Source organism: Labeo rohita, chromosome 22 (genome assembly GCF_022985175.1).
Source record: "Labeo rohita strain BAU-BD-2019 chromosome 22, IGBB_LRoh.1.0, whole genome shotgun sequence".
NCBI classification, from domain to species: Eukaryota; Metazoa; Chordata; class Actinopteri; order Cypriniformes; family Cyprinidae; genus Labeo; species Labeo rohita.
The window spans coordinates 37,786,060-37,813,783 of NC_066890.1; the positions used below are offsets into that span (position 1 = coordinate 37,786,060).

General features: G+C 34.1%; 2 protein-coding genes across 4 annotated transcripts in view; one reads left to right on the top strand and one right to left on the bottom strand.

The window, feature by feature from the left end:
- Positions 1 to 113: 113 nt before the first annotated feature.
- On the top strand, positions 114 to 5,830 carry LOC127153247 (transmembrane reductase CYB561D2). 2 transcript variants are annotated; one of them, XM_051094226.1, is made up of 5 exons: positions 114 to 250; positions 483 to 600; positions 2,490 to 3,084; positions 4,765 to 4,802; positions 4,887 to 5,830. In XM_051094226.1, exons 3-5 carry the CDS (start codon positions 2,958 to 2,960, stop codon positions 5,388 to 5,390), a joined length of 669 nt encoding a protein of 222 aa, XP_050950183.1. In that variant the 5' UTR covers positions 114 to 250; positions 483 to 600; positions 2,490 to 2,957; the 3' UTR covers positions 5,391 to 5,830. The 2 variants fall into 2 exon arrangements, with proteins under 2 accessions (XP_050950183.1, XP_050950184.1); XM_051094227.1 differs by having other exon boundaries at positions 123 to 250; positions 503 to 600.
- A 2,240-nt stretch (positions 5,831 to 8,070) lies between these two features.
- rad54l2 (RAD54 like 2) overlaps positions 8,071 to 27,724 on the bottom strand; it is a 23,586-nt gene continuing 3,932 nt past the window's right edge. For both annotated transcript variants that reach the window (XM_051094222.1, XM_051094223.1), the window contains exons 2-22: positions 26,941 to 27,113; positions 26,505 to 26,775; positions 24,794 to 24,906; positions 24,594 to 24,707; positions 21,240 to 21,475; positions 20,969 to 21,151; positions 20,758 to 20,891; positions 20,483 to 20,679; positions 20,059 to 20,401; positions 18,332 to 18,509; positions 18,030 to 18,251; positions 17,825 to 17,943; positions 17,559 to 17,668; positions 16,008 to 16,107; positions 15,726 to 15,931; positions 15,470 to 15,645; positions 13,128 to 13,324; positions 12,869 to 13,047; positions 12,685 to 12,774; positions 12,508 to 12,597; positions 8,071 to 10,553 (exon numbers count right to left, since the gene is read on the bottom strand). In XM_051094222.1, the coding sequence (XP_050950179.1) occupies positions 9,619 to 10,553; positions 12,508 to 12,597; positions 12,685 to 12,774; positions 12,869 to 13,047; positions 13,128 to 13,324; positions 15,470 to 15,645; positions 15,726 to 15,931; positions 16,008 to 16,107; positions 17,559 to 17,668; positions 17,825 to 17,943; positions 18,030 to 18,251; positions 18,332 to 18,509; positions 20,059 to 20,401; positions 20,483 to 20,679; positions 20,758 to 20,891; positions 20,969 to 21,151; positions 21,240 to 21,475; positions 24,594 to 24,707; positions 24,794 to 24,906; positions 26,505 to 26,775; positions 26,941 to 27,061 (4,314 nt within the window). In that variant the 5' untranslated portion in view covers positions 27,062 to 27,113 and the 3' untranslated portion in view covers positions 8,071 to 9,618. The remainder of the gene's footprint in view (positions 10,554 to 12,507; positions 12,598 to 12,684; positions 12,775 to 12,868; positions 13,048 to 13,127; positions 13,325 to 15,469; positions 15,646 to 15,725; positions 15,932 to 16,007; positions 16,108 to 17,558; positions 17,669 to 17,824; positions 17,944 to 18,029; positions 18,252 to 18,331; positions 18,510 to 20,058; positions 20,402 to 20,482; positions 20,680 to 20,757; positions 20,892 to 20,968; positions 21,152 to 21,239; positions 21,476 to 24,593; positions 24,708 to 24,793; positions 24,907 to 26,504; positions 26,776 to 26,940; positions 27,114 to 27,724) is intronic.

The following is a 27,724-nucleotide window of genomic DNA, read 5'->3' on the forward strand; positions in this document are numbered from 1 at the left end:
CGGCGCGAACTGTCCTAGTTAGAACGAAGGCACAGGAGACATCATTTCCTGAAACATTTGGTGGACCCTCGGGTCTTATACTGCGAACCCCCGCCTGTGGCTCTATTTACAATGACCCTGTTTAAAATTAAACTCGTTCTTAAAGGGACAGAGCAGGCAAAGATGATTCACTCTCACATCATTATTTCCTCTGAGGAACAAAAACAGGAGTCTTAACGCAGCAACTATTTAAGCCACATGATCGTGTTGTGTAAGGAACAGACTTTAACTTTAATTTGTTTTTGATAATATTTTGCTACAGAGTTATGAAAATAACCTTTAGAAACTTGCCTTTAGTGCAGTTTAGGAGATCAGTTCCCATTTTCCCATGTGAAACTTTCAATGCAGTGGCTACATGGAAATCTAGTGCGCTTAACTTGCTGCACGCTAGGAGTTGGCAGACGTCCATGGCTTGATGTAACTCTTATTCTGTCTTCTGATAGCGGATGTCTTCTATCATCAGGAAGGGAGGCCTGGAGACCCACAGGAGGAGATAAGGAGGCTTCTGTCCTCCGTTCAGTCTGGATGAGGGCCAGCGGGTCACAGGACACAAGAATTCACGTCAGTAATTGGTCGTGAATGTCTGATTTTGTTGCGGTCACTGCATTCTGCAGTCATTTTGCTGAACAAACTTTGCAGTTGTCACCGACTCTAACTATGTTAGAGGCAAATTTGCAATATTTTGATTCAGGACAATATCCAATGTGCAGTTAACTGAATCTTTAATTAAGAACTGTTTCATCGGTATATGCATGAGTCAATGAGACTATTTGATTTAATTTATATTTATAGATTTTTTTTTTATTTTTTTTTTTGGTATTGATAAAATGTGTTTATATTGTTTCACAGTGACATTTTGGATATATTACTAAAAAGTACCAAAATATTTTCCTTATAACTTGAGTATACACAAACTTTTTTTTTTTTTTTTAAGTAAATTATCACTTCATAAAGTTTCAAACATATTTTTTTAAAGGTAAAAATGTCATTGACCCCTGTATTTATGGACAGGGAAAATCTAAAAATAACTCAAATATTTAATATGAAATAAAAATATGTTAAAATATATAATTTGAATTTATTGTAGTGAAAATAAAAGATTAAACATCATGAATCAATATGTATTTATTTATTTATTTATTCATGAAATATATTTAATATTTTTAATAAAAATATAACAATAATTAGTTAATAAAATATGTAATAAAAATATATATTATACTATATAAAATATACAATAAAATATATATCTCATTTTAATTTATAGTAGTGACATTAAGCAATTATTAAACATTATAAGTCAATGACAATGGGTGTTTTATTTTATTTTATTTTAGTGTTCATAAAATCTATTTCTATTGTTTCATACTTTAAGAATACTTTTCTTATACCATGAGTATATGCAACATTTTTTTTAAAGTAAAGTATTACTTTATAACGTTTTTAAAGATAATTTTTAAAGGTAAAAATGTCACTGATTATTTATGGACAGAAAAAAAAATCTAAAAATAATAAAATATATACTATAATATAAAATATATAATAAAATGTCTCATTTTTATTTATAGTAGTGAAAATAAGCACTTATTAAACATCATGAGTCAATGACAATATGTATTTTATATTATTTTATTTTTGTATTCATAAAATATATTTAAATGGTTTCATACCTAAATTTTGAATGAATAGCTAATAATTTTTAAAATCCTTTCCTTAAACCTTGAGTATACACAACATGAAAAAGTAAATTACTACTTCATAAAACATAAAAATAAATAAAATATATAATATAATATTAAATATTTAATAAAGTATATCATTTTAATTTATAGTAGTGAAAATAAGCATTTATTAAACATTATAAGTCAATGACAATATGTATTTTATTTTTGTATTCATAAAATATATTTATATTGTTTCCTGCTGATTTTTTTTTTTTTTTTAAAAAAAGTAAATTATTACTTTACAAAGTTAAACATATTTTTTAAGGTAAAAATGTCACTGACCCCTGTATTTTTTTTGGACAGAAAAAAATCTCACAAATTAAAAAACAGGAGAAAAATAATAACCTAACCTAACCTAATAATAACCTAAAACTAAAATATAAAAAGGGAAATATCATCTAAAAGTAAATAAAAATACAACAAAAAACATAATTTTAAAAGTAAAAAACACTATTATACCCATGTATTTATGAACATTAAAAAAATGTGAAATACATTTATATGTATATATTTATATTTATTTAAAACTAAAATAACATATAGCTCTCTCTCTCTAAAATCTAAAAATAAATAAATAAATAAAAATACATAAACTATTCTCTCAAAATACAATTTCACTGTATACTGCACTTACACAAGTCTGATAATCATCTGCACCACAAAAGTGAACTGTGAAGGATTTAATTATTTGCAGAATCTGAAAAAAATCTTGTGTGATCCCTGCAGGTCAAAATGATGGAAAGACATGCAAGTAAACATCAAATCCCACGTCAGCATGAGCAGAGGAATTTCCAGAACAGAGGCAATCTGGAAGAAATTATTGACAATTATCACCAAAATAAAAGTCATTACTACCTTTACGAGGAGAAAACAGACTTCGGTGCAAACAAGGTTAAATTCCTAAATAATTTCAGGTGTTTTAATTTATTTTATTTTTTAGCAATGACGATTAGCAATTATTAAACATCATATGTATATTTTGTGATAAATCTGTCATAATCAGATTAGATTTTGCTTGAACGGATGGGAACTTTATTTTGATAAGCGGGTTTCGTAACCGGAAACCTTGAACGAATCCGAGTTCCTGGTTGAGATTGCGAACAGCTCAAATGGGTTTGTTCTGCACTTTGATTGTGTATGTTTGTAAATGAGTTGTTTTGTGTGCATTTGAGACACAGTCAGTAGTGAAAGAATATGAGCGTCCATCACGAGTCGGAGCCGAAGCTGTACCGCTACAGCAGGACGGTGTGCGGCGTCTTCACTCATGTGCTGTGCGCGCTGTTCACCGGCTTCATCACTGTACTCACCAAACCTGGATCCAGTGAGTACAGAAAAACACCTCATGAAGAGCACAAATCAAACATTTTTAGTTTTAAAATTTTCCCCGTTTATTAATACATGGGTTAGTGATGTTTTTTAAAAGTATATTTATGTATTTTTTGTATTGTATATTTATTTTTTAGAGAACATATTTTATATTATTTTATTGTGTATATATATGTACGTGTGTGTGTGTTTGTGTATAATTTAATGGTTGTATGCACAAAGGACTAATTACATATAAATCTAAATGCAAGCAATATATATTGTTAAAATACTAGCATATAATACATTACAAAAATATTTAATATATATTTTGTAACATAATGAAAATATTCATATAAATTCTCTCTTAATTGTATATATTGTCATTATAATAATATGATCATTAATAACTATTAATGATAAAATACATTTTTATTTAAATAAAAGTTGTTTAAAAATATATTTTATATTATGAACTACATGAAACTATTGTGAACTATAACTAAAATACAATTTTATTATTTCCATTTATTTGTATGTTTATATATGTATGCTTTACTACACTGTAAAAAACAATTTGTTGAGTCAACAATTTGTTGTTATTCAACTTGAAATGTTAAATTATACCAAGTGACAACTTACGTATTTGAGTTGAATCAACTTAAAATTTTAAGGCAGCTGGGTTACTTACCCATCTGTTAAGTTTAGCAAACACAAATATCTAAGTTGTTACTTAGTACAACTTAACATTTCAAGTTGAATGAACTTATTTTAGTTGACTGAACTTAAAATTTTAAGGCAGCCAGGTTACAAATTATTTTAAGTTGACTCAACAAATTGTGTTTTTTATTTTTTACAGTGTATGTATATTTATTTTGTGTGCGTGTGTATATATATAATACACTTAAAGTATAGTAAAAATAAAATATGAAATTATACAATACTGACATTTTCAAATGTTTGTAAACTGTTTTTGATAATCCGCAAATTACTAATCATATAATAATAATTTAAATATATAAAAATAAAATAATTAACTCCAAACAATATAATGACGTCAAATAAATCAATGAATGAATAAATAAATAAATAATACATCTTTATGTCAGCGTTATTTAAAAAAAAACAAAACAATTAAAACTCATTTTTGGTCATTAAAACAAAGCTTAAAAACAAATAAAAAACATAAACGTAAAGGAAACTTAGAAATGTTACATTAGAAACTAACTAAAGTAAGTTTATAGTACTAAAATTACTAAAACTGAAACCAAAATAAAAAGAAATGCAAATAAAGTAAGCTAAAAGTAAAATCTAAATAAATACTATAATAGTGTATAATAAATACTAACTACTAAAATAACACTGTTGTGAAGTAAAATGAAATATAGAAATAAAAATGGTAAAATTTTATAGGTCTGGCTTCCTGTCCTGTCTTTCAGTTTAGCTTTACAAAAGTTGCAAAATGTCACAAAATTGATGTGTCTTATATTATTTGAATGTATTAATTTATTTATGAACAAACTGGTTTGTATAGTGCAAACAGTTTTGCCGTTTACTGCAGGTTATTCTTCTCGTTATTTCCTATAGCGGCCAATGAACCGGAAGTCTCGCCCATAGGCTTACATTCGCATTGAAGAACAAGGTGGATAATAAATAGCATAATACTAAAATAACCGTGTTGTGTGTTTGTTCACAGGTCTGTTCTCATGGCATCCGTTCCTGATGACTCTTGCTGTGAGTTTGACACAATACCGTCTAGTTAAATAAAGTTGTTTTTTTTTAATCACAGAAAATCACCTAAGTTTGTGTTTTTCTCAGTTCTCCTTCTTCATGACGGAAGCCGTTCTTCTGTTCAACCCCTACTCGTCTCCCGTCAAGAAGTTGAAGCACAAAACTAAAGGCCGTTTACACTGGATCCTGCAGGGTTTGTGCGTTTGCTGCGCGACCGCGGGTCTGGCCGCCATCTTCTACAACAAAAACCTCAACGAAAAGCCGCACTTCACCACATGGCACGGGGTGATAGGAGTTTTAACGGTTGCTGTCGTCGCGCTGCAGTCGCTCGGAGGACTCCCGCTCCTCTATCCCAAACTAGCCAAAGGCTGGTCGCTGGCTAAACTGAAGCGCTACCACGCCACGTCCGGTTTACTCACGTACCTATTGGGCAGTTTGAGCTTGTTTCTCGGGCTGTGTTCGGCGTGGTTCAGCAGCAACGTGAGCGGGTACGGCTGGTACCTGGCCGTCCTCTGTCCCGTTCTGTGCGCTTTGGTCGTTATGAGTCAGGTAACGAACGCTTACATGGCGCGAAAACGAATGCAGTACTGAAACAGACGTTCCGGGTTTATTTGAAATCTTACAGACGTTGTGAACTTTATTAACTGGACCAGAATTACAAGTTCCTGAGCTAATTTTATTGTCAATCATGTAAATGTCCTTTGCAACTGCTATACCTAAAAACTAAAAAGATGTATTTTTATAAAATTTTATATTCTTAAATGCATTTCATCAGTGTTAATGGCATATTTATGGTGCAAATATCTTTGAATATGACTAAAGGCAACTAATTTTTCTCAAATGCGAAGATCAAAAGTGTTTTTTTTTTTATTATTTGTTATTCGTTTGATGTTTTTGCGTTTATAATTGTGCCAGGTTGATCCTTTTATGTTCAATTAAACATTTGCAGATCATAAAAGAAAACATTCTATGCCAACAAATGTTTCCTGAATGTTGAGATTGTAATTTTTGTTCAGATGTTGCACAAAATATTTTTCTGTTGAATTAAACAATTGCAGATCATGAGAAAAGATTTATGCATTTTCACTTGGATCGAACATGTTTATATTATTAAAATAAAGTCTTTCATAATGCAAGAGATCAGTTTTTAATTAAATGTTGCACAAAAACCCTTTTCTGTTTATTAATTGTAGATCATATGAAGTGTTTTATTTAAAACTTATATTTATATTATTATTATACACAAATTAAAATATGTTAATATATACATTTTTGTTACAATGTTGACAATATCACTTTTCTGAAAAATTTTATAAAAAATTTTATACATATATCTGATTAATTTTATACATAAATTATTAAAATGTATTTAATTGTAAGCAACAATTAATGCCTATTTTATCTTTTCAAATAATTAATTCCGTTACTTTTTGTCACTTGTCACATTTCTCTTAACATCAAGAGTGTGCAAATACCTGCACCCCGAGTGCGATTTTTTCGCACATAAAAAAATAAATACGACCTCATGTTATGTCATTCATGTTTACGCGCTGCCTCTGAAACTTTTGTCCGTCGTAAATTCAGATCAGGTTCACTTTTCTGCCTTTTTTTTTTTTATTTCTTTTTTGCATCCGTAGCAAGCATTTTGAGGTGTTTTGACAATTCTGAGCCACGTGACGTTCTATGTGTGACGAATTTTAACAAAATTCTCCAAAATTTTTGCACGTTAAAGAATAAATACGACCCCACATTGTGTCAATCATGTTTACACACTGCCTCCGAAACTTTCGTCCGTCATAAAAAAAAATTGGAACGGGTTCAATTTTCTGCGTTTTTCGCATCTGTAGTAAGCATTTTGAGAGGTGTTTTAACAATTCTAAGCCACAGTGACGTTCTGTGCGTTACGAACTTTAACAAAATTCTCGTAAATTCTCGAAATTTTTTACTTAAAAAAAATAGATACGACCTCACGTCAGTTACATTTACACACTGCTTTCAAATTTCCTGGATTTTTCACATTCGTAGCAAGCATTTTGAGACATGTTTTGACAATTCCGAGCCACCGTGACGTTCCGTGCATGACAAAATTCTTGTCTGAAATTTTCGCACGTTAAAAAATAAATATGACCTCATGTTGTCAATCACATTTCCACCTGCTTCCGAAAATTTCGTCCGTCATAAAAAAGACTGAAGAGGGTTCAATTTTCTGCGTTTTTCGCATCCGTAGTAAGCATTTTGAGGGGTCTTTGAACAATTCTGATCCACAGTGACGTTCTGTGCTTTACGAACCTTTAAACAAAATTCTCGTACGAAATTTTTACGTTAAAAAATAGATACGACCTCAGGTGTCAATTACATTTACACACTGCCACCAAACTTCCTGCATTTCTCACATTTGTAGCAAGCATTTTGAGACATGTTTTAACAATTATGAGCCAAATTCTTGTCACGTTAAAAAATAAATACGACCTCACGTTGTGTCAATCACGTTTACACACAGACTCGTAAACTTTCGTCCATCACAAAAAAAAAAAAAAAAAATCGGATCGGCTTCAATTTTCAGAATTTTTTGCACCCGTAGCAAGTATGTTGAGAGATTTTTTGACAATTCAGATCCATGTTACGTTGTATGTGACGAATTTTAACAAAATTCTCGTAGGAAATGTTTGCACGTTAAAAAATAAAAACGACCTCACGTTGTGTTGATCACGTTTACACACTGCTTTCGAAACTTTCGCCCGTCATAAAAACATTCGGATGAGGTTCTGCATTTTTTACATCCGTAGCAAGCATTTTGAGAGGTGTTTTGACAATTCAGAGCCACCATGATGTTCTATGTGTGACGAATTTTAACGAAATTCTTGTACGAAATTTAAACATGTTAAAAATACAACCTTATGTGTCATTCACGTTTACAAACTACCTCCGAAACTTTCGTGCATTATAAAAGAAAAAAAACCGGATCGGGTTGTGTTTTCTGCATTTTTCGCATCCGTAGCAAGCATTTTGAGAGGTGTTTTGACAATTCTGAGCGTGACAAATTTTGACAAATATGAAAAACTCATGCAAACATTTCGGACTCAGTGTGCAAGCACCCTAAATAGGAAAACAGTAACTGGAGTTATTTTTTTGAAAAAACTTTTCTTGTGAATTAAAAAGTATTGTTTTACTTTACTAGTTACTTGTTAAAAGTAATCTGATTACATAACTTGCATTACTTGTAATGTGGTACCCCAACACTAAAAAAAACATTTTCAGAGTCAAGCTGAAATTGTTATTCTGAATACAGGAGGAGTCGGATTTATTTATGTTAAAACAATATTTAATAAATACAATGTCATTTGAATGTACTCCTCCCCATGCTGGGAACATGAGATGACGTGTGGACACCTCCCGGGACAGCGCCTGTATGTGATCACGCGAGTTTGCGAGGTCCCGACTGCTGAATCGCTCACAGATCGTGGTCTTGAACTCACCTATGGGGAAAAAACCCTGCGTCTCTCTTTGATAGAGGGATTTTTCTCCTTCTTAAAAAAAGGTTGAAAACGTATAAAAATAAAAAAAGAATGAAAATGAATTATTCTTCAGCATTATAAATAAATATTTCTGGTAAATTTGTACATAGTTAAAAGAGAAAAACAAAACTAATACATAGGTATGCCGTAAGATGTTACAAAAACAAAGATTCAAATAACAACAACAACAACAAAAAAGATATAATCACATATCAAATGCACACCATTGTGTTTATATAACAGCGTCTGCAGACTCAGGCCAAAGATCACGATGTGGGTATCTGCCAATCATAAAGCAGACGGTGGGAGGAGTCAAAATAAAGAGCTCTAATAGGCACAGAGAATGAACAGTGTTATTGGCTGAGGGATTTGTCAGTCACAGGTCAACCAGCGCGCGAACGAATCAACATGAACACAAACGTTTAACACATCGTAATTCTTCGAAACGGCCGAACGAACACTTTGGTCATGACTGTGGCCCCAACACGGATGAAACTGAACGAGCGCGCAGATGATCCGAAGCGCAAATTTCGAAAAAACAACGGCTAGTAGGGTCGCATAACAGTCTACACATTCGTAAGATGATCCCCATGGAGAACAACGGATGATTTTGTTTGCTACGCAATTGAACGAGAACACAGATCCATTTGTCTGCTTTAAGGCTAATATCAAACTAAACGCACTAAACTTACGTCCCTCCACCAAATTTTAAAGGCTAACATGAAAATACATTCGAGTTTTTAAGGTTTCCCTTGTTTTTTTTTTTTTCTCAAAGGAAAGCAAAAAGGTCTCGGCGGTGTTAACGCTAGGCATGGCTTCTGTCGTTCTACGATTCGATTGTTACGAATTCCCCCCGTTGCCCAGTCTGCGATTTAAAACGAATATGAATATTCATGTAGGACCACCGTTTACAAAAGTAATAGTAGTACTTACAATTATAATAAAAAAAGGTCACATATGTTTTTTTTTTCGTTTATCATTCCAGGTGATGCTACAAGGTCTAGCAAACGGCTAAGTATCTCTAAAGTCATCTCTTACGAATGCAAACAGTCTGTAAAGACAATCACATTTAAGTTCGGTTCGGTATTCTCTCCGAGGGAATTCGTCAGGTCCGTGTCCAGGCCCTCGGGAGGGAGATACGACTAGGGCTCTTCACGTTAGCCCTCTGCTCTGGTCCCTTACGGTAAAGAAAAATATATATCGCTTTTCTTAACTCCATGCATATTCAGCATTTGGATTTATAGAATTTCAGCTCCTTCCAATCGGATTCTTCCATTTGGAACAACGGAATCCAAGGCAGCCAATCACTGGCCCATTACCTCTATGACATCGTCATCCGAGCTGCTCCCGCCGTTTTCCGCGAGTGAAGGGTGCGTGTCGGGGCGGTTGAACGCTGCCCCCAGTAGGCTGGAGGAAGAGAGGAAATTGGAGGCAGTGGAGGCAGGGGTTGGCGTAGAGGACAAGCCTCTATGTAGGGAGCCCGGGAAGAGCGGCTGGGAAAATGGTACCGGGAAGCCGGAGAGCATGCTCGCCATGCCGGGGTTCATAAGGAAGGGTGGGAGCGAGGAGGAAGTGGAGGACGATGATGAAGAGGGCACCGAGGATGAAGCAGAGGCCAGCATTCCAGCATGGGAGGAGGATGTGGTGTTAGTTGAGCAGGTCGAGGAAAGAGTGCTGTTGGACACGCCAAGTCCGAGCGGGTCAGTGGGGAACATGGCATGTAGGTCACCCAGAGCCTGACCGGCTTGTTGTAGGAGGTGCGACCTGCTTCCAAGAGAGGGGGGAGTCATGTGACCCAGTGCGCCCAGCAAGGCAGGGTTCAGCCCCATGGATGGGAACCCAAATCCGGTGTTTAAAGGAAACCCCGGGTAACTCCCGGCTGCACCGGTTGACGCTGAGGTCCGTTTGGCGCTAGGTGGTTTGGATGTCCGACTTTCCAAAAGCTTCCGCTTCAAACTTTGAACGTCCATAGACGATGCAATGTCATTGCTGAGCTGCCGGTGTTGATCGGGGACGCGAACTGGGTTCTGCATGGGTCTGTCTGCTCCCGAGGGTTCGGGTGTTCCTGAAGATGGCAAGTTCTCTCCCACTGGAACTGGGTCCTTACTCTGGAATTCTCGAAGCAGCTTGGGGCTGTCTTGGGGCGAAGGGCGAGGCGGAGCCTCAGGGGTTAAACGTTTCGCCTCCTGAGGAGATGCGCGTCCGTTACTGACAGAATGCAAGGGAGGACCCGATTCCTCTGTGAGAGAGAAAGAGATTTTATTAGTTTACGGCGGTGAAGACTACTGACATAGTTAATGAAAGATCATAGGGCCAAACCCTAGTAAAGAGTTGATCCATTAACAATCAAAACTGTGGCCTTAATCAAGGTAGAAGTCTGTAGACCCATGGGACTATTGCGGGATACTATGCCACAGAGTGTGGGCACAGGACAAGTTCTTAATTAATGAGTGTGGGGAAGGCAGGGTAGGAAACAATTTCAGGTGAAGTTTTCGATATTCTTAATTCACTGATTTGGTCCTGGAGGGCCGGTGTCCTGCAGAGTTTAGCTCCAACCCGAATTAAACACAAAGGTATACTTGAAACTTCCAGGCAGATGTGTTGAGGCAAGTTGAAGCTAAACTCTGCAGGACGCCGGCCCTCCAGGATCAAGTTTGGTGACACCTGCTCTTAAAGTTTTTTTGACTGTAGAAATGACCGAGGTAAAGTGCCTTCCTTTTGCCTCTACCTCTATCTGTGAGCTTTTAATGGCAGGAATGGGACAAAATATACAGGACAGAATCTTGCGGGAATGGGACTAAAACATCCATCCTACGCAGACCTCTAGATCAGGGGTGCCCAAACTCTGTCCTGGAGGGCAAGTGTCCTGCAGAGTTTAGCTCCAACTTGTCTGAACACACTTGTTAGGAAGTTTTTAGTATGCTTAGAAAGAGCTTGATTACCTGGTTCAGGTGTGTCTAACTGGGGTTGGAGCTAAACTCTGCAGGACACCAGCCCTCCAGGCACCCCTGCTGTAGACCATGTGAAACAGAGGCCCAAAAGGACAGTCTTTAGGGGCTTTCACCCCACATATTTCTAAGAACTTAGTTCTTGGGACTAGCCAGTAGGGTGGTTCCTAAAGAATCAATTTTCCACTTCAGGCCATTTTCTGGTTGCATTCGCAACGGGAGCAGAAACTCTGAAGCGTCCGACAGTGATGTCTTTATGCACGGCATTTAAAAATGTCAACAACTGGTAAATGGAGGACGCCATGATCTGAACTGTGTTTTTTGTTGTGTTGTAGGTTTCGAGGTAATGGAGATGGAATGTAAAACACAACTGACATGAATGAAAAAGCAAAAAGTTGGGCTAAGAGACTGAATTTTCTATGACAACTTGCAGTGTATATCATCCCCCTAAACGGAGCTGGACCACAAAACCAGTCATAAGGGACAATTTTTTTGAAATTGAGGTTTATACATAATATGAAAGCTGAATAAATAAGCTTCCCATTGATGCATGGTTTGTCGATATTATAGGCAATATTTGGCCGAGATACAGCTATTTAAAAATCTGGAATCTGAGGGGGCAAAAAAAATCTAAATATTGAGAAAAATCACCTTCAAAGTTGTCCAAATTAAGTTATTAGCAATGCATATTACTAATCAAAAATTAAGTTCTGATATATTTATGGTAGAAAATTGACAAAATATCTTCATTTAATATCGTAATGATTTTTGTCATAAAAGAAAAATCGATAATATGTATACAATGTATTTTTGATGATTGCTACAAATATACCAGTGCTATTTATTACTGGTTTTGTGGTCCAGGGTCACATATGTTTCTAGTTTCTGTGGTGCAAACGCGCCAAAAAGGGTAATTTCGCCAATAGTTCTAGGAACTCTGAAAAGTTTCCTCCAGTGCGAAAACTGCTTTTGAAGCAACAGAGCTTTTATCTTTGGAAAAACATGCAATAGAAAAAGTATTGCATAGCATATCCTCAAGAACAAAGACAATGGTACCATTGCCATTTGATTTCTCATGTTTCACCATCTTCAAGTGTCAGTCAAAGGCATGACTTTTGAAATTCTGAAGTAGGAATATCCCACATCCGACTTTGAAATGCAATCAAAGTCTATAAATTGCAGTAATTTTTGCCTCTAGCTTACACCAGAAGAACTGCTAATTGACAAATAAGCAAATTAGCACACCTCTTGAAGCTGTGGCTCCTCCTTCGGGTGGTCTTGGCTTTCCAGAGCGGATGGCAAATATCCTCCCATCATTGGTCCTGATGTATGTGCCTTCAGCGCAAACGACATAATATGAAGTGAATACTCCTTACCGACACCCAGTGAACTCAAATACTCAGATTTTTGAAAATGAATTACCTTTGGATCCTCTGATAACGTGGATACTCTCTCCTGCACCGATCCGGGCTTGGACATCCGTGCTGCTGTTGGAACCTGGGATCACAATATCTGCAAAGCAAAGACATGAAACCATGAAGAAACAAACTTGGAGACCTGAAAATGCACCAGGTAGTAGCATGCACTACAAGTGAACTGTCTGTACCAGTGGTGGTGACAACACGCTGCACGTAAACGCCGGCCTTCTGCAGGTAGTTGACCGGAAATCCCGCGCTTGAACTGGGAACGCTCATGGGTACCTGTCGGGGCATCATGGGAATGGGTGTGGACTGAACTGGCCTCACGCTTGCAACCGGTTTCTCTTCTAAATGAGGAGGCGGCCGCCTGAACGAAAGGTTTGGATGGATGAGCAAACACATTTTAAATCAGTCTCAAAACAAAAGCACTACATTGAGGGGACTCACCAGTTCCTCTGGCTGAAGGCGGGGATATTGGTGAGTCTCTGGTCGCTAGCTGGGTAGTAATGTGCGTAAGAGGGCCGCTGATACGGCACGGATGCCCGCTTCTCGTCTTCGTAGCTTTTCTTGGCTGCTCTCTTTTCCGCTTTGGTCAATTTCAAATCCTTGCGGTCCATCAAGAGAGACTCGTGATGGAACGGTTGCTGGTGTGAAAAAATGGACAGATATTAGCATAGGCAACTGAACGACCTAGAAATGAACATTAGCACTTAATACTTCCTCTTATTAATATTCATAAATTGAACCGTCACCACTGTAGGATTTTAAAATTGGTCTAAAATATTCCAATTTCTAAGTGTTAACTAGTATGAAATTCAGATAAAAATTAGCTTATGCAACTGAATTCTCCAGGAAGGTTATGAAGAAACATAAGCATTATCTAATTAATATTTATGACCTCACACCATAGTAGGATTTATCATTTTTCCAGAATATCTTAATTTGGACACTAAATAGCTTACGTATATTACAGACAGATATTATGTTGCATGAGTCATGACTGGATGTTTCAGTAAGGTCATGAAGAAACGCAATTAACGTTATTATTAACCTAATTAATATTCATGAGCTCACACCAGTAGGATTCATAATTTTGCCAGAATAGATTGATTTAGACCAAATAGCTGATATATGATAGGCAGAGATATGTTACATGACTGGATGTTTCAGTTATAAAGAAATGTAAATTCAACCTAATTAATATTCATAAGGTAATCCCATTAATAATTTTGCTAGAATAGCTTGATTTAGAAGTATAATACAAATAGAAAGATGTTGATGTTCTAGTAAAGTTATAAAGAAATGTAAGCATTACCTAATTAACATTTATGAGCTCACACCATAGTAGGATTCATAATTTTGCCAGAATAGATTGATTTAGACCAAATACCTGATATATGATAGATAGAGATACGTTACATGATTGGTTGTTTCAGATATAAAGAAAGGTAAGATCAATCTAATTAATATTCATGAGCTAACACCATTAATAATTTTGCTAGAATAGTTTGATTTGCACACTAAATAGCTGGTGTATAATACATGTATATAAATTATATTTATATAAATGACTGGATGAGATTAACCTAATTAATATTCATGAGCTCACACCAGTAGGATTCATAATTTTGTCAGAATAGCTTGATTTGGACATTAAATAGCTGATGTTTAATACAGATAAACATGTTATGTTACATGCTTGGATGTTTCGGTTATAAAGAAATGTAAACTCAACCCAATTAATATTCATGAGCTAACACCAATAATAATTTTGCTAGAACAGCTTGATTTGGAGACTAAATACATGGTGTTACATGACTAGATGTTCCAGTAAATTTATGAAAAAAACATATGATAAACCTAATTAATATTAATGATTTCACACCAGTCAGATTCATAATTTTGAATCTAAATAGCTTTTGTCTAAGATACACAAGAAACGCAAGTCAATTAATATTCATGAGGTAACACCTTGAATAATTTTGCTAGAACTTGATTTGAGAATACAGACAGAGATATGATGTTACATGACTGGATGTTCCCGTAAGGTTATGAAAAAACAACAAGTCTCAGCCTAATTAATATTAATGGACTCACACCAGTAGGATTTGTAATTTTGCTAGAATAACTTGATTTGGACACTAATTGGCTGACGTATAATACAGATAGAGATATTACATTACATGACTGGATGTTCCAATAAGGTTACGAAGAAACATAAGCTCAGACTAATTAATATTCATAAGCCACTAGACACTACAGAGCCAAGTTGGTACAACCTAATTAATATTCATAAGACAAGTCTACACTGGACAAGGATTCAGAATTTTTACATTTGGAAAAGAAACATTTGTTGCAGAAATGGTTCAAGTTTTCAAAGAAATGTCAAAAATGATTTAATATTCATAAGCTGAGCCTACACCATAGCAGGAAGCATCCATAGCATCAAAATGATGCTTGAATGATGCTGAATTGTACAAAAGTAGCTAGTCTTGATTAAAGGTAGAAATGAACTTAAATTACTGGATGCTCCAGAAACTTTATAGTGTATAGGTATGTAAACAAAGCAATTAATATTCATAAGCTAAGCCTAAATCATAGTAGGATTCAGAGTTAGAGCAGAATTTTTGGATATGAAAAATATTTTTTAAAAGGTTTATGAATCAACACTACCTAATTAATATTCATGAGCTAAGCTTTTAAATGATTCAGAATTTCGCAGAATAGAATTTACTATTTCAGAAATTAGTTTGGAATAGAAATTTTTTTTAAACAGAAAGAGTAATTACCTTGGTTAAGAGGTGTGGATATAACAGGCAGGCTTGTTTAATGACGATTTCCATCTCCTCACTAGGGATCAGTGCTGTTTGGCTGGCATCAGGCTCCTCCTCTACAAAGTGCAACAGCGACTCCACTTCCTTCCGTGTGAAGGTGAGGACAGGGTTCAGATCATCCACGACTCGATCTGATCAACGAAAAATCATAACGTCAGAACTGCTTTCACACGAAGACACACAAAAAACCCACCCAGAACTCCTTTCTTACCAGACATGCCCTGCTTGGACACCTGCCGGTCGTAGATCTTCTTCTCCAGTGTGAAGTCACACACCAGTCTATAGATGTGGCAAGGCTTGCGTTGGCCGTAGCGATACACACGACACACGGCCTGAGCGTCGTGACACGGATTCCACGACGCATCAAAAACCACTACACGATTTGCGCCGATCAGATTCACCCCCAAACAACCAGCCCTGCAAATACAGTCACCTGTTAGTCCAGACCTCATAATTTTGTCAATATTTGTGGCATATTTTTGCGCAAAATCACCTGGTGGACAGCAGGAAGACCCAGGCTTGGGTGTTCGCCGGATCGTTAAACTGGTTGATGAGTCTCTCTCTCTCTGAAGCTGACGTGCTCCCATCCAACCCTACACAAAAGACAAAAACGCAGTGAATTTACAAAGAACAAATATCCCAAACCACAACAAACCTTAGGCAGAGTTGATCTATAGGATGCAGAAATCAAAATGAGTAATAAATATGGGTTTAAAATGGGTCTGTAGGAAGGGGAAAAAAAAAAAAAAAAATCAAGGACAAAAAAGTGGAAAAATTAAATAAATTAAAAATAAAATAAATAAAATGCACACATATTGTGACAAATATTATGACAAATTAATGAAAATATATTTTGATATGTATTGCTAAATTTTAAAACACACACACAAAAAAACCCCCCACACACTTAAATTGTTATTTAAAAGTTATAATAACCACACTTGCCATTTCTGTCATGCAGTATAAAAAAAATTCTTTAAATATATATAGACGCTAAAATATTATAGTTAACAATTCTATATATTTTTTGATATTTATAAAATATTAAACAATTTATCCACAAATAAATTCAAATGCTTAAATTCTAACTATTAAAGATTACATGTATATTACTATTATTATTATTTATTAAAATTACAGGACACTTATCACACTAATTATTTCTATATATAAATAAGGTTTTTTATAGCTGCTTTTTTGTTTTTCAAATACATTAGAATTTAATTATTATTATTATTAACCAATTATAAATAAGTTAAAAATGCTTAAATTATATTTCTATTACTGTTTTTCTATATTCTTTTATTCATTTATGTTGATCAGTTTTTAGTTTATTTTGGGGTTTTTTTGTGCTAAACTAAATGAAAATTATAACAGTATATTCAATAATAATAAACACAAACAAAATGTAAACTTAAATATAAAAATAAACATTCATTTGTAAACAACAACAACAACAAAAAAATTATTTAAAGTTAAATGTAAAATGTTTATTATTGGTAATTTATTTAATAATATTATTGAATATATTATCTTGTATATAAGTTTATTATTAAATATTTGTTATTTTATTATCATCATTATTTGTAGTATTTTTGTTGTTATCATTATGAAATATTTATTACTGCTCACTTATTGTTTACATAAATTTAAACAATAATATTCAACAACAAAAACAACCTAAATTTAAATATTAAATAAACAATAATTTGTAAGCAAAAATGTATTAGTTTATTTATTTAATAATATTACTGAATGTTTATTACCCTTTATGTATGGTTATTATTAAATATTTATTTCATTACATCATTATTTTTAGTATTATTATTGTTATTATCATTATTAAATATTTTGGTTTACATTTCTTATTGACAAAATGAAAATTAATCAATGAAATAAGCTGAAATAAAATAAGCTGCGGTTTTAAATATTTTATTTGATTTCAGTTAATATTTATTTCAAGTAATGAAAATGTATTTTTTTATGATTTTAGTTCATAACAACAACCCTGGTCCTTGGCATCAGAGAGTGTTTGAAAACTCACTGTAGTAATTGATGTTTCGGACCCAGTTTTGCGTCCCGGTTTCTGTCTGGATCGGCATGGGCCTCCGACTCAGGAAATCCTCCATAACCGTGAGCGTTGATAAACTCTGACTGCAAGAATCACACACAGATAAATAAGGCAGCGTAACTGCTGATGTAAACGTAAAACAACAGCATGACTGACAGCTCAGGATGCTTAAGAAGAGATTACAGAAAAAGCCAAACATCTGTATACTGTCACACATAAAAACCGCAAACATTTCCCACCTGAAAACAAGCATTTTATCTCCTCGTTTGACACTCTCATCAATCAGGTGAAAGAGCAGAACCATCTTGGCCGAGTTCTCCAGAACACCCGTCTGGTAGTTGGTCATGATGTCTTTTGCCTGAAACAAATGATTCAAAGATGATTCAAAATGTACAGAAATTAATATTAATAACAACTCATTCAACTCAAGTTGTGAAGTTTTACCCATTCGTATGTGATGACTTGGTTGGCCTTCTCCTGTAAGGGGTTCAGGGGTCCCATAGCAGCCATCTTGCTGTTGGCCGGGTCGGACGACTTGCCCTTTATTCCCGGTGCGGAGCAGCGGGTCCCGCTGGTGGAGTTGAGGTCATCAAGGTCAAGATCTTGCTCGTTGGCCAGATTCTCCTTCTGCAGAGCTTCGTACAAAACGTCCGGATGATTCCAGATCTACGGGACGCACAGAAAGAAAAGTTTATAAGCACATCGACTACTATATAACAGCAGGTGTGTATCTGGGGTGTAAGTACCTTGCAGCAAACACAGAAGGCTTTAAGCGGGTTGAGTCCGAGCCATCCGGTGTTTCCCGCCTCCCTGAAGCGGTTCATGAACTCCGTATAAAGCGCCCTCTGCAGGCGAGACAGTCGTACCAGGATCACATGCTCCTCTTTCGCCGGCAGCTGATTTCGGAGAACATCATGACCTCGCCTGGACAGGTAGAAAACAGTTCAGCTTAATATTTTGGTCTGAAATAAATGTTCCAACTCAGTGCACAAAAACAGCAAGTATATTTGCCTCTCAAGGAAAAATATTTCTCTTATATAATAATAAATATGTAATAATTAAATAATACATTTGTAAACAAACTAAATATATAATAATTGAAATAAAGTTGATGAGTCACTCCAGTTATGATTGAACATTTATTGTTGATTATTTATTTAATAATATTATTGAATATTTATTATTTTTGTTCATTATTAAATGTTATTTTATTATCATTATTATTTGTATTATTCATATTATTATTATTATTATTATCAATATGAATTATTTCTTATTGTTTACATTTCTTATTGTTTACATAAATTTAAACAATAATATTCAATAATAATAATAAAAACAACCAAAACATAAACTTAAATATTGAATAGACAACTATTTGATAACTATATTTAATAATAATAATAACAATAATAAATTTAATATTTAAAATAATAATAATAATAATAATAATAATAATAATAATAAAACCAGCTATTTATTAATAAATGTATGTAAACAATAATACATCTGAAAATTCTGATAAATATGCATAATTCAATGTGTCATATTACAAATGTAATAATAAATAAATCCATAATAAATGTAAACAATTATACACATTTAATAATAATAATACATATTTAACAGTAAATAGATGTAAACAATAACAAAATCCTAAATAGTAGAAGTATAATTTGTAAACATTAAAAATAAATAACAGTAGTAGTAAAATAAATATATTTTAAATGTTCATAATAATAACAAATTATTAATAACTATGAGAACAATAGTATGCAAATAATAAATATTCATCAGTACTATTATGATACAAATTAGTCAATATGAAAAATAATACTATGAAAAATGACGATAATAAAACAACAAATATTTAATAAATATATGTAAACAATAATAATAACAAAACCCTAAATAGTAAATTCATAATTTGTAAACATTAAAAATAAATAGTAGTAGTAGTAGTAATACATTTTCAATGATAATATTAAAAACAAATTATTATTAATAGCTATATAAAAACAATATGTAAATAATAAATATTTATTAGTACTCTTACAAATTATGATAAAATGAGTAAAGAATACATTTACAATTAATGTAAACAATAATAATAATAATAATAATAATATGAAAAATTATGATAATTAAATAAATATTTAATAATAAACATGTAAAAGATAATAAATATTCAATAATCTTATATAAATAATAATAAATACTTATGCATAACTGTACTGATTTAGGAACTTTAATACAATTATTTTTATTTAAATTACTATAAATTTGAACATAAATTATACTAATATGCATTAATATATGAATATAAATAAGTAACGTTTAATTAACGATAAGTAGTAAGTAAATACAACAAATATTTCATTAGAAATGTAATATTAATTTATGTTAAATTGTACTTGGTCTCTTTTCAAATAAATTAAAATTAAATAATAAACATTTCCTAATAATTACTCACCTCTGCACAAAGCCCTCCAGCAGACTGTGCAGGACGTGACTCCTGTATCTCATGAGCTGGACGTCCTGCGGTGTGCTGTCTATACACTGTCCGTTGAGAATGGGCCGCTCGAACATGTTACTAAACTCCTGCCGCGTACCGAGGAAATCAGGCCTGACGAAATCCACCATGCACCAGTACTCGATCAGGTTGTTTTGCAGCGGGTATCCGGTCAGAACCACCCGCCGCCGAGACCGGATGTTCTTCAGGGCCTGCGAGGTGCTGGCGTGGCAGTTTTTGATACGGTGGCCCTCGTCACATATGACGACATCCGGCCCGGGCCGCGACAGCGCTCTTTCAATCCCTAAAGACGACACATGAAATCTCATTATAGGCCAAAATCAGAGTAAACAAGATTTTTTTCACCTGTAAATATCCAACAGACCTTTCATAAGCTCCTGCTGACGGTCCTCCTCATCCAGGTCAATGATTACAGGTCCTGCGGGTTTCTTGGACTTCCTCTTGCGGCCGGTCACAAAGCTCTTTTTGAGAGACAGTAGGCGGTACATCTCGTACCCCATTAGCAGCACCCCGCCGTCACGAGTCCAGTCCTCCACCACCTTGGCCCGGGCCACCGTGGTTCTGGTTCAAGCAAGAAATACAGTCACATTTCGGCCGATGCTACCAGAGACTTAACGAGTGCAAATAAGTGGTTCATACTTGTGCTCATCATTGAGGATGTGAACCTTAAAGGTTCGAGGTAAAACCTGGGCTGGATCCGTGTCGGGGGGAAGGGACTCAGCAGCAGGCAGCCAGAGATTAAACTCAGCCAGCCAATTCTGTAGTGTATTCACCTGAAGACAAGTCAAACAAACTCTCAGACAAAAGAACATAGATAATCCCAGGCGGTCTTTGGTTCTTGGACACTCACAGGTACAATGGCGAGGACAGTTTTGGCTCCAGTGTGCCGCAGCAGGACGTTGATAAAGGAGATGACCTGTAGGGTTTTGCCAAGGCCCATACTGTGAGCCAGAATACAGCCAAAGCCACTGCTGCTCTTATAGCGCTCCAGAGACTCCACCAGGTTGTCATACAGGAAACGAATACCACCAATCTGAAAGTTGAAGAGACGTCAATGAATAAGTTCCATGTCCAAGTAAAATGAAATAATGTTGTTCATTTTAAGGAAGAAGTTAGTGTACCTGATGTGGTTTAACGGCGCGGGCGAGCTGCGGGGCGAGGAACAGGTCCTCCTCGTCTCCAGGGTGGTTGATATTGACCAGCACTCTTCCTTGGGCGTCTGGTAGATTGAGGCTGTCGTTCACATGAGAACCGCTGCTCTCCTCTGTGCCGGGGGTGATGGAGCGATCTTCGTTGTTGTCTTCCTCACTGCTGATCCGCAGGGCGTCTTCATCGCCTGAACTCAACTCGATCACATCTGGAGGAACATAAATGAACATCGAAACATCTTAACCACATATCTAGATATCTAAACTATATATCTATCATTTGTGTGTGTGTGTATGTATGCGTGTATATATATACATATATACACACATACATACACACATATACACATATATATATATATATATATATATATATATATATATATATATACACACACACACACACTAGGGATGTCGCAATTCTCAATATAATATTGAACCATTTGGTACGACCTCCACGTTTCAATATGCGCTTGTGAATTGCGGTTTTTCGGTTTTGCATTGAAATAACTTCCTTGTTTTATTTCTCTCGGAATTTGCTGTGTGTTTGCCCGCGATTTCACGTGCTGACATGAGGAAATATTATATTTGAAAAAGCAACACACGCAGAGCATCTTCCATTCTAATGACATCCAATGATAAGTTATAAAAACAAAAGTTATAAAAAAACATTTGAACTTGTTTTTAATTCTCAACATCAGTTGAGTGTTTGAAATAACTTCCTTACGTGATCTGATGTGGATTCTTATCACAGAATGAGGCAGACGATAAATTCTATGCTCATATTCTATGTATGTCGATTAGCAATGGCTTATGAAAATACACGAGATGGCTTGAAGAACACAGATAAACCATATATTATTGTAGACGAGTGTTTATTGTCCTTGCATTTCATCATTCAAAACGTTTAACGTTATATTTTTTTTTTATCCAGTCACAGACTCACAGCAATAGCGATGCATTTATCCACATCAGAGAAGCTGGAACGGAACGTAATCAGTGCTACTTCTTTGACGCATGTGTGTTTTTTTTGCACGAGGGCGCCCTATGGCGTCCACTATGAATGAAACCCATTCTATTTTGCGTAAAAAACTAAAAAATAAAACCTCTCTCAAAAGAAAAAAATAAGCAGACATATACTTAACCACGCTTTTTTTCCCCAATTTACAGAGGTTTAAGGAAGTATTTCGTTAATTTGTTGAAGAAAAAACAAAAAACACTGAAGTGGTAAGATATCAGAACCGAACCGAACCCCGTGGCTAAAAACCGAGGTACGTACTGAACCGTGGACTAACTGTATTGTTGCACCCCTAATACACACACACACACACACACACATATACATACATACATACATATATATATATATATATATATATATATATATATATATATATACAGTAGTCAACGTTTGAAGTGGATCAAAACCTTTCATTAAATTTGTCCTAAAACCAAAAAGAATACCTGTTCTTGTCTTAGGACAACTTTGATGAACTTTTTTTGATCCACTTCAAGTGTTGACTACTGTATATACACACACACACATATCCACGTATATATACACACACACACACACACACATACGTATATACTCTTTATCTTTTAAGTTTAATATATGTGTGTGTGTATATATATATATATATATATATATATATATATATATATATATATAGACACACACACACACACACACACACATATACTTAACTTAAAAGATAATGAATATTGAATAATACTAATATGTAAATTATAAACACATTTTAACTTTCACAATTATTTACATATATTATTGCTATTACTCAACCTACTAAAACACACATACACACAAAAATGTAATACATTTTTAAATAATGTGTACATAAGTTATATTTACATTCTACCAATAATTATTATATTTTATACATATACAACATTTAAATTAAACATCCATGCATATATAAATAGTAGATTAATCGCATACAAAATAAGTTTCTGTTTGCCTAATATATGTGTGTACTCTGTAATTATGTATATATAAATACAAACAGACATTTATGTATATATTTAAGAAATATTCACAAGTATATCTATATATTATAATTTTAATATAATTTATATTTAATACAAATAAAAATATTCTGTACGTAACATATTTCCCTTAAATATATACATGAATTTGTGTGTATACATAATTACACACAGTACACACACATATATTAGGCAAACTCAAACTATTTTACATATATATTACATACCATTTTAAGTATTTATAAGAAATGTATGTAAATAATATATTTTTACAAAAATATGTAAATAATTCTTAACATTTTAATATTTGCAAATGTTTGTTTTTGCTATTATTAAATATTTATTATAATACGTTTTAAATTATTACAATATATGTATTTGAAATCAATAAATGCTTACTAAAAGTGTATTTTATATTATAAATTATATATATTTAATGTTATTATTAAACATCTATTATAATACATTTTTAAAATAAGAAGTAAATAATTGTTTAATAAAATAGAAAAGAAAAAAAGAAAAATTTAAGAAAAAATATGGCTAGTTTAAGGCTTATAAGATAAGATACATCATTGAACAATACTAAAAATATATTTAAAAAAAAACAAAAAAAAAAACACTGGTGATACATTACAATAAGGTTCATTAGTTAACTACATTAGGTAACATACAGCATTTATTAATCTTAGTTAATGTCACAATCAGTTGTGTTTGTTAACATTAATAAATGTAATAAATGTAAATAGTGTAATGAATGTATTGTTTATTGTTCGTTCATGTTCAGTTAACACATCAACCAATATTAACAAATGACACCTTATTGTAAAGTTTTACTGAAATATTTGTAACCCTGGACCATAAAACCAGTCTCAAGTAGCATGGGTATATTTGTAGCAATAGCCAAAAATACATTGCATGTTGTATTGTAGGAAAATTATCAAATTTTCTTTTATGCCAAAAATCATTAGGATATACAAGATCATGTTCCATGAATATATTTAGTAAATTTCCTACCGTAAATATATCAAAACTTAATTTTTGATTAGTAATATGCATTGCTAAGAACTTTTTTTTTTTTTTTTTTCACCCTCACATTCCAGATTTTCAAATAGTTGTATCTCAGCCAAATATTGTCCTATCCTAACAAACCATATATCAATGGAAAGCTGATTTATTCAGCTTAATTAAAAAAAACGTACTCTCCTGACTGGTTTTGTGGTCCAGGGTCACTTTTTATAAAAATATTTTTAATGTAATTACAAATAAAAACAGTGTACATAATATTAACAATACTGTACTATTACTAATACTTGACTTTACCATCTCTGCGGGCAGGCAGCTGAGGGGGCGGAGCTTCTTTAGCCTCGCCCTCGTCCCCGCTGCTGTCCAGACAGATCACTTCCTGTTTGGGACCTGGTACTGCAGTGGATAGATCTGACAACGGCGACACAACGCAACAAGTTAACTAATTACAATACCAACAATTCTGCAGATAAGCGGGCAGCAGAGGCAAGTCTCACCTGCGTGAAGGGGGTAGTCTTTCCGCTGCTGTTCGAGACGACGCCGTCGCTCGAGCTCCTCCTGCTGGGCGGCTTTGGTTCCCGCTTCCAGCTGGTGCTCCTTAAGGACCTTCCTGCGAGTCGGAGGGGAGAGATGCAATTAGCAGGGAGATAAATGACTGTAATTATGGGTGTGACGTGATCAACAAACATGCAGGGCAAGTTTTGGACCACATGAGGGTTTAGTGTAGGCGAATCTACTCAGATTATGAACAAAACAGAACCCAGCAGAGGCTGTTGCGTGATGCTTATTTAATTAAAAAGACAGGATTTAATAGGGAAATTGATTTTTGACAATATCTTATAACTTTACAGACAAACCAGCTCAGCTATGAGCTTTGAGGTTGCTCATTGATGCTATGTGGTTTTGTTGAGAAAAACAAACAAAAAAAAAAAGTATTTTTATTAGTTGCATGCAGTATTTTAAGTACATTTTGTTTCCTGAGAAGCAAATCAACATATCAGAATGATTTCTAAAGGATCATGTGACACTGAAGACTGGAGTAATGATGCTGAAAATTCAGCTTTGGGAAAATTCATCACAGGAGAAAAAAATTACACTTTAATATTTACAAAGGAAAACACTTAAATTGTATAATATTTGCGTGCATGTGTGCATTTTGCAATATTGCAGTTGAATTTTGCAGTTAATTGATTAGATTGAGAATCACAAGCATCTTTTGTGTTACTTGCAAGCATTTTTGAAATAATTTTCTAAAATGTTGTGTTTAAAACAAAGAATAAACTCAAAGTAAACTTAAAATAAAGAATATATAATTAAATATGCACTCATTTGCTTAAATTTTCCAGAACGCTGGATGGCGCCAGGTTTAAATTTCTTGTTTCATTTTGTTGACATATTAGAGTCAAAGATTTTTGTAGAAGGGATTTTGGATATCTCGTTTCATCACTCCATAATTCACAAAATACTGTCAACAGCCACAAAAATAAACTTTTTCGCTATTTTTTAGGGAAAAATGTTGTAAAAAAACAAACGATTGATATATGAACAAACCCTACAGTAAAATCCTTCAGAATGTAGATGGGAATGAATCTGTAAGTTTTGGTGCATGTAAGTGCTGCTGAAGTGGAAAAAAAACTTTTTTTTTTTTTTTTTTTTTAGATAAACAGCCTTAAGATGTATGTAATGTACGTTGCAATTGGAAACTACAGACACAAACAGATAAACTGCAATAAAATAAACACTCAGAAGTGTATCTTGAATATTTTCTTTACACTAGTCTAAAACAATGTGTTATGAAAGGCCAAATAACCCAAAAACTCGAAACAGAAAAAAAACAAATAATGCTTTTGTCTAAAAATAAATTGTTTCTACAGATACATGCAACAACTTTAAATGAATAGTTTTATTTTTCACCATTGTTTTTAATTCTGTTAAGTCATTCGCAGTGGTTCATGAGATTGTAGTTCTTTCCCTCATTAAAGCTGTTAAGTACACAGTCTTTATTTTTTTTTCTTTACTGTATTATTACTTTATTGCTTCAAAGCAAAGTTTATAATGTGATTCACCTCACAGTTGGTTGCTTTGGTTCATGGCTTATAATAATGGATTAACAAAAGAACATTCTGAAAAATAAAGAAAATTTTGGAATTGACACCACTAAAAAAGTGGGCGGGAACTAACGCATAATTAATAAACCAAGCTCAGTACCGGATGTTCCTCCTCAAGTGAGCAGGTTTAGAGGTTTTGGACTTCTTTTTCTTGGTGTTGCTGTTGGCAGACGCGTTGCTGCGGCTGTCCGGGCTGGATGGGGGTTGAGAGCCGGGCCGTGATGATGTCCGTGAGGTGGACGAGGGCTGGGAGGGTGGCCGGGAAGTGGGTTGGGATGAGGGTTCAGGGCTGGAGTCTCTAGACATCGGTGAGGTAGGTGCCGGGCTGGTTGGATCTCTTTGATCCTCTGCCTCCAGGCTCTCAAGCTGGTCTGTTGAGAGGAAATACCAAGCGATCAATAATTGATTTACAGACTAAAAGCCGAGCACACACATTAGTGATGATGACTGACAGAATCCCAATGCTTTTAACCTCGCATGAATGTTTTGTTCAAACTCAAACAGAGAAGCTGGTACAAATTACAAAATGTGCTCACCGCCTGCGTCTTCCTCATCATCCCCATCGTTCTCCCCATCCTCTTCCTCCTCCATCTCCTCTTCCTCCTCGCTGTTAAGGCTGGGCTCCAGGTCGCTCCCTGAGATCGCCTCTTCTGACATGGCGTCCCCTGGGTCTCCAAGAGCATTACTTACACATCTTCATTCAAACCACCTGAAGAACAAACAGTGTACAAAAAGTTTGGGGTTGGTAAGTTGGTACGTTTTTTTTTTTTGGAGAAAATTTATTTTTATTCAGCATTAAACTGATCAAAAGTGACAGTAAAGACATTTATACATTTACTAAAGATTTATATGTCGAACAAATGCTTTTTCATTTAACTTTCTATTAATCAAAAGAATCTTGAAATAAAAACGTATCTCAGTTTTCACAAAAATATGAAACAGCACAACTGTTTTCAACATTAATTCTTGAACGGCAAATCAGCATATTAGAATGATTTCTGAAGGATTATGTGACACTGAAGACTGGAGTAATGATGCTAAAAATTAAACTTTGGGAAAAATCTATAACATGAATAAATGATATTTTAAAATATATTACAATAGAAAACGTTCAAATTGTGATAATGTACTGTATTTTTCAAATCAAATTAATGCAGCCTCAGTGAGTGTAAGAGACTTCTTTAAAAAAATCTATAGTATAAATAATATATTTCAACATTTAGATATCACCACCATCTGACAACAGAAATATTATCTTTCTACACTGTATATATTTTCAAAACTTATCAATTGCTTTGTCAATAAATAAATAAAAAATGC